The following is a 6,618-nucleotide window of genomic DNA, read 5'->3' as shown; positions in this document are numbered from 1 at the left end:
GCTACACATTTTCAATGGGAGACAGGTCTAGACTACAGGCAGGCCAGTCTAGTACCCGCACTCTTTTACTATGAAGCCACGCTGTTGTAACACGTGCAGAATGTGGCTTGGCATTGTCTTGCTAAAATAAGCAGGGGTGTCCATGAAAAATACATTGCTTGGATGGCAACAGATGTTGCTCCAAAACCTGTATGTACCTTTCAGCATTAATGGTGTCTTCACAGATGTGTAAGTTACTCATGCCTTGGGCACCATTACACCTCCATACCATCACAGAGGCTGACTTTTGAACTTTGCGCCTATAACAATCCGGATGTTTTTTTTCCTCTTTGGTCCGGAGGACCAGGGGCGCGAAAAGGGGGGGTAAAGGAGACGGATTCTAGGGGCCCATGATGGAGGGGGGCCCAGAGAGGCCCCTAATGATGATAAAATTATAATACAGAAAAAATAATGACACTAAGTTATTAACTAACATATAATCACACATGTTTTATTTTCCATGTCCTGGTAACAATACCTTTATTTGTTTTGGAAGCATCAACACATGCAGGGCCCTCCCTTCCGCCCCTCTATTTACGTAAAATGGTTCAGTCCGACTGGATCAGCTGCAGGTAGAGCACCGGCGATATGTCACAGACAGCGCCACAGCGGGCAAAGCGGAGGAGACAGCAGTATGCCTCAAAAATCAGACAGCTGTCACGCCAATTTTCTTCCCATTACAAAAACCTTCCTAGCCCCTGTCGTGTTACTGAATAAATACGTGAGTCCAGCTGTACTTTATAATGTGGATACTTTTATTAGCTCAAGCTCAATCACAACAAGTGTCCTCTCTAACTCACTCCCACACTGTCTCCCGCTCCGTCGCACACCGTGACGTCATAGCCTGTCGACTCTGTAGTTCTCCATAATACAATCACACCACATCTCCCCTTTCTAGAATCAATGGGTAGACCACCATTGATTCAACAGACCTTGAGGATTATTCTGCCTCGTGGTTGGAAGGTCTGCTCCTATATGAGCCTGTACCAGACAATCAAACACACACACATATTTTACCCTTAGAACAATCCACTTCACATCAATACTCAAACATCCATCCTATACTAATCCTGTACTGTCCTCAACCTAAGCCCTGCAACTGACTTGAACATTTACAGTACAAGAAAACATATCCAAAACACTCCAATTGCACTTTTCTGTCTTTTACCACATACAGTAACATTCTTTTTTTTTCATTAGAGTCTCTGTAATGTCTATAGGAAACAAAATTATAGGTCCAACCTAGTTGGTCTCACCACAGCCCTCCCAGACCTGGTTCTAGGAGTAGGAGTAGATGGAGGTTCTGGAACACTCTGCTGCGATGTTTCTGCTGAAGGTTGTTCCGGGACGCCCCCCAGGAACGGGCTCTGCTGCACCACGGCCACTCTGCTCCGGCGAGGATCCCATAGGGATGAGATGACGACGGTTCCGTCTGATAGACCCATGGGGTCCTTCCACCAGATACGATCGTGGAGTGGTGTGACGTCCGATGATAGCTCCGGCTTTCTTTTGGTCCTTGATCCACACGTCCTGTCCCGGATTCAGTCTGTCAAGGTTCATTGCACGATGCCGCAGGTTGTAGCGTTGTGCATCTTTTGTCCTCTTCTCCCCTTCTTTCCGCATAACAGCTTCACTATCAGGAAGAGCAGGATTTAGCAAAACAGGAAGGATAGGCACTGTTGTGCGGAGCCTCCTCCCCATGAGAAGCTGCGCTGGACTATACCCATTGTCGAGAGGAGTAGCCCTGTAAGCTAGCAAAGCAAGATAGGGGTCATCTGCTTTCTTTAGGAGACCTTTCACCGTCTGTACTGCACGTTCGGCTTCGGCGTTACCTTGAGGGTATCTTGGGCTACTGGTAATGTGACGGAATCCGTAAGACTCTGCGAACTCGGCAAAGCCTGCTCCGGAGAACTGGGGCCCACCATCCGACACGAGAAGATCCGGGATTCCGTGACGTGCATAGATCGATTTTAGGTGGTGGATTACATCGTTTGATCTTGTGGAGGTCAGCAAAGCAATCTCCACATACCTTGACATGTAGTCCACTACCAGCAGGTAGGTCTTGGTACCGAGCATGAACAAATCAGCTCCTAACTTCTCCCATGGTCGGCCTGGGTATGGTGACGGCATCAGCGGCTCCCTGTGGTTCTGTCTCTCCTTACAGCATGTTCGGCAGTTGAGAACCAATTCATTCAGCTGCTGGCTAAGCCCGGGCCACCATACTGACTGTCGTGCCCGCTGTCTACACTTCACCACGCCTTGGTGTCCTTCATGCAATTTGGCGAGAACATAATTTCTCATTGTAGAAGGGATGACGAGCCTGTGTCCCTTCAGCAGGACACCATCTTGAACTGTAAGGAATGCCTGCTCTGCCCTGTACAGCCTAAGTGCTGGTTCTTTGGAACCGTGTGCTGGCCAGCCTTCAGCACACAGCTGCATCACCTGTGCACACACACTGTCTCTCTGCAGCTGCTCTCTCAGCTCCTCCAGGTAGTCAGCGCTTGCAGGTAGGTTCTCCAGTACCATGTCCACATAGATGTTGGTTTCTTCAAACAGCTCTTTGTCCGCTGCTGTCTCCTCTCTCTTGACGGGAGCTCGTGACAGCGTATCAGCTGTCCACAGGCACTTCCCTGGCACATGAGAGATAGAATAAGAATAGCGCATCAGACGCATTCTGAAGCGTTGGATCCGTGGAGGTAGAGCATCCAGTGCTTGAGACCCAAGAAGACTCAGGAGAGGCTTGTGGTCCGTCTCCATCTGGAAATGTTTCCCGATGAGGAAGTTGCGGAACCTCTCACAGGCCCAGGTCAGCCCCAAAGCTTCCTTCTCTACTTGCGCGTATCTCTGCTCTGTTGGTGTGAGAGACCGCGACATGTAGGCCACTGGCCTCCACTCTTCTTCCCACTTTTGTAGCAGTACGCCTCCCAACCCGTACGACGACGCGTCTGCTGAGACTTTGCACTCTCTGTTGGGGATCATACATGGCTAGCACTGGTGTAGACGTCAGTGCATCCTTTAGATCCTGGAAGGCCCTTGCCTGGTCGACGCCCCACACCCAGCAGTTCTTTTTTGACAGGAGATCTCGAAGAGGCTTGTCTCTCTCGGCCAGCTGCGGCACAAACTTCCCAAGTTGATTCATCATTCCAAGAAAACTTCTCAACTCAGTCACAGTTGTTGGCTCCTGCATCTTCCTTACAGCTTCTGTTTTGCTTGGGTCTGGGCTGATGCCACTGGTGGAGAGCACGTGGCCTAGAAAAGTCACCTCTGACTTTGACAGATCCCACTTCTGACACCATGTCGTGTTACTGAATAAATACGTGAGTCCAGCTGTACTTTATAATGTGGATACTTTTATTAGCTCAAGCTCAATCACAACAAGTGTCCTCTCTAACTCACTCCCACACTGTCTCCCGCTCCGTCGCACACCGTGACGTCATAGCCTGTCGACTCTGTAGTTCTCCCATAATACAATCACACCACAGCCCTCATTTACTTCCGGGGTCATTTCCGCTTACGTCATTTCCTCTTACGTACGTCATTTCGTCTTACTGCCCGTCGCTGGGTTTTTTTATTTTTTATAATATAGTAATTTCCTCTTACGTCATTGACAGCGATCAATAGAATCGATAGAATCCAAATCTCCTGAAAATGGTGGTGTCACTGAATGATATTCGTCTTTATCTTTCCCAGGGGACTTATGTCAAACACCAGCAGGCTTCGAAACATTTCAAGCGGAGTGTTAGGGCCGCTGCTCGGAACTTCTGTCTTTGTGGTAACGTGCAAAAAATATTAATTAATATATAATACTGTTAAATGTATGTACTACTTTAAATCAACATTATTGTTGAAACCATTTCACTAATATTAATTAATATATAATAATGTTAAATGTCTGTACTTTAAATCAACATTATTGTTGAAACCATTTCACTAAGATTAATTAATATATAATATTGTTAAATGTCTGTACTTTAAATCAACATTATTGTTGAAACCATTTCACTACAATATTGTGTGTGTGTAGAAGAGGTCCTGTACCATGGGAACAGAAGGGTCATTTGGACAGAGGAGGAGAAAGTGGCTGTGTTAACCGAAGCCCATGCAGGCCATTTTGGACCACGGAGGATGCAAGCGAAGATTGCTCCCCGGTTTTATTGGCGGTCCATCACACAGGACACATTGGATTAGGTAAGCAAGCTCCTAGAAGGAAGATATTTGCTTTTAATTTTTATTTTTAGTTGAAACACTCAGGTTAGTAGTTAGTAGTAGGTCGCAAAGTGTTGTGGAATCAAATCATATCTACAATATGTTTCCCTTTATTACTGCTTTTAGGTGCGCACATGTCCTGACTGCCAGCGCTTTGAAAAGTTAAAGACCGAGGCGCCTGAGCTGAAGCCCGTCAAGGTCGTATCACCTTGGTACATGGTTGGTGAGTGGCTTTATTCACACATCCCTCAGCTTTTCACGCACAACTATACAAAAACTCAGTCTACATTCAAATATTTGCTAAACTGAGAACTGGAATTCATGCTCTAGGTGTGGACCTCTTTGGACCTGTGAAAAAGTGTGGTGCCCCACAGGCCTTGAGGGACATTTTCTTTACTCATGGTTTGCCTGAAGTTATCCTCACTGACCAGGGCACTGAATTCAAGAAAGAGGTAACTAAATGGTGGTCTTTGACTATTGTACTCTATGATTGTAATTCAGTCTGAATGTACTCACATGCTTGAATGCAATATTGAATTCTAACCACAACGTTACTGGTAAAATGTTTCATGATTGTCATATTGGTGATGACCAAGCCAGAACTCATTCCCTTGATGTTACAGAGTTATGGAGGTTCTTCCAAACAATATGGTTAGGCTGGAGACCCTGGATGGAAAGCCCAAGCATATGATGACCCCGTATGCATCACTGAAACCTCTGCGCCCGAGTATGTCAAACTGAATGCTGTTTACAGGCATTTTTGTTCAGAGATCTTAATATCCCTCCCCTGTATCATAATATGCCTCCTCTCTCATTTAGGGACTCACCCTGGCTGGCCAAAGGATTCCCCTTCAGCCCCTGTGCTTCCAGGAGATGCTGAAATGCTGACTTCCTTCATCATCGGAGGAGGAAACTGAGGTACTTTTTCAGAAAAAAAGTGTTTATGTGTCCATACATGTAGCTTTCTAACTATTTGTATGATTGACACATGTCCAGTGTCATTGTTTCACGGACCATACATATGCTGGCCCCACATCACCCTGGAAAAAAGAGCTGCACCCCGACCAGAAACAACTGGTGAGCAGGTTTCAAATTGAGTAAAATTTTGACATTGGAGCCAGTATATGATTAAAAATATATACATTTATTGCTTTGTGAAGTGGCCAGGGTTATCTTAATGTAAAATTTGAACAGCTTGAGTATGTTTTGGCCTGCGATCGTCCAGCTACGGAGCTGATCGTTAAAGAGGGAGGGGTGTGTTTAACCCGAGAAGAGTTTTGGTCTCTCGGGTTGTCCAGAGACATGGACTCCACGGTCAGTACTGTAACTGTTATGTTTGTTTCACTTGACTGCTTATTCCATGGATATGTATAACTTTGTTACATCTGTAATGTGATGACAGATGGGAAATGCTTGCCTCCAGCTGGTTCAGGAAGCTGCTCAGAGACGTGTAGGATTTCTTAGAGCTGCACAACAGAGGCTGCTTTTGGTCATTAAAAAATCTGATTCAATGGTTAGTATAAAACGTCACATATCCTCATGTTTTTGGATTCAAAACTGTTCCAGGGCAAAGATGTCTTCATTGCCAACATGTATATTGTACCAACGTGGAAGCACAAAGACGTCGATCCAATGTCAAGCCTTCCAGTGAGTACAATGAAATTTGAATGATAATAGCTACACTAATCTGAAATTTCTTTCTAAAATATTCATAAATGTTTACTACAGAGGGATGCACATCTAAAGGATGCACTCCTCTTCCTAGCGTGGAGCAAGCACAACATTACCTTCTCTGTGTAAGTGTTGAAAAGAAAAATACTGGAGATATCTTATAATTATTGTGCAATTACATTATTTATGCCTCTTTCTGCATTGACCATTACAGGTGTTGAGGCCGGCAAAGACAGAAATTCTCTTGCTGGACTCTCAGTTTGCCCTTTGGCCATCTGGTTTTGGTGATGAGGTGTACAGAGCCATCTCTAGGTCCCTTTATAATAATCCTGGCCACAGTTCCATTTTGGCCACTTTTTGTTCCAGCCATGTTCTGGTTTTGGCTATGGTTCTGTTCTAGTCATCTTTCCCTTCCCCGCTATGCTCATGTTTTAGACATGTTCTTCTTTCGGCTATGTTCCCATTCTAGCCATGTTCCAGTGGTGTGCAACAGGGGTCCCCAACCACAGAGTCATGGACCAGTACTGGTGAAACGTGATTTTGTTCATGCTTTGGCAGTGTTCTAATAGAATTTTCACTTGTTTATTTACAATTTGTCTTCATGTTTTAATATGCCAAGTGGCTTATTGCATTTTATTTTATTCACATTTGGCTTTTTTACTGCAGGAGCATTGCGCAGCACATCGTCCCAGGAAGCTGGAG

At 45.3% G+C, this 6,618-nt stretch overlaps 1 protein-coding gene and 1 long non-coding RNA gene across 2 annotated transcripts; one reads left to right on the top strand and one right to left on the bottom strand.

Moving 5' to 3' along the window:
• Positions 1 to 1,408: 1,408 nt before the first annotated feature.
• Positions 1,409 to 2,367, bottom strand: LOC133651578 (uncharacterized protein K02A2.6-like). Its single transcript, XM_062049558.1, has 2 exons — positions 1,872 to 2,367; positions 1,409 to 1,783 (listed from the first exon to the last, which is right to left on the bottom strand). The coding sequence occupies exons 1-2, from the start codon at positions 2,338 to 2,340 to the stop codon at positions 1,692 to 1,694; spliced, it is 561 nt and encodes a 186-aa protein (XP_061905542.1). The 5' UTR covers positions 2,341 to 2,367; the 3' UTR covers positions 1,409 to 1,691.
• A 1,697-nt stretch (positions 2,368 to 4,064) lies between these two features.
• Positions 4,065 to 5,322, top strand: LOC133651577 (uncharacterized). The gene is made up of 6 exons (XR_009826446.1): positions 4,065 to 4,227; positions 4,372 to 4,468; positions 4,620 to 4,697; positions 4,869 to 4,972; positions 5,065 to 5,163; positions 5,242 to 5,322. It is a non-coding gene; the product is annotated as an uncharacterized LOC133651577 (long non-coding RNA).
• Positions 5,323 to 6,618: the final 1,296 nt, after the last annotated feature.

This window comes from Entelurus aequoreus, linkage group LG06, assembly GCF_033978785.1.
Source record: "Entelurus aequoreus isolate RoL-2023_Sb linkage group LG06, RoL_Eaeq_v1.1, whole genome shotgun sequence".
Classification (NCBI taxonomy): domain Eukaryota; kingdom Metazoa; phylum Chordata; class Actinopteri; order Syngnathiformes; family Syngnathidae; genus Entelurus; species Entelurus aequoreus.
This window is presented reverse-complemented; position numbering and strand designations above follow the sequence as displayed.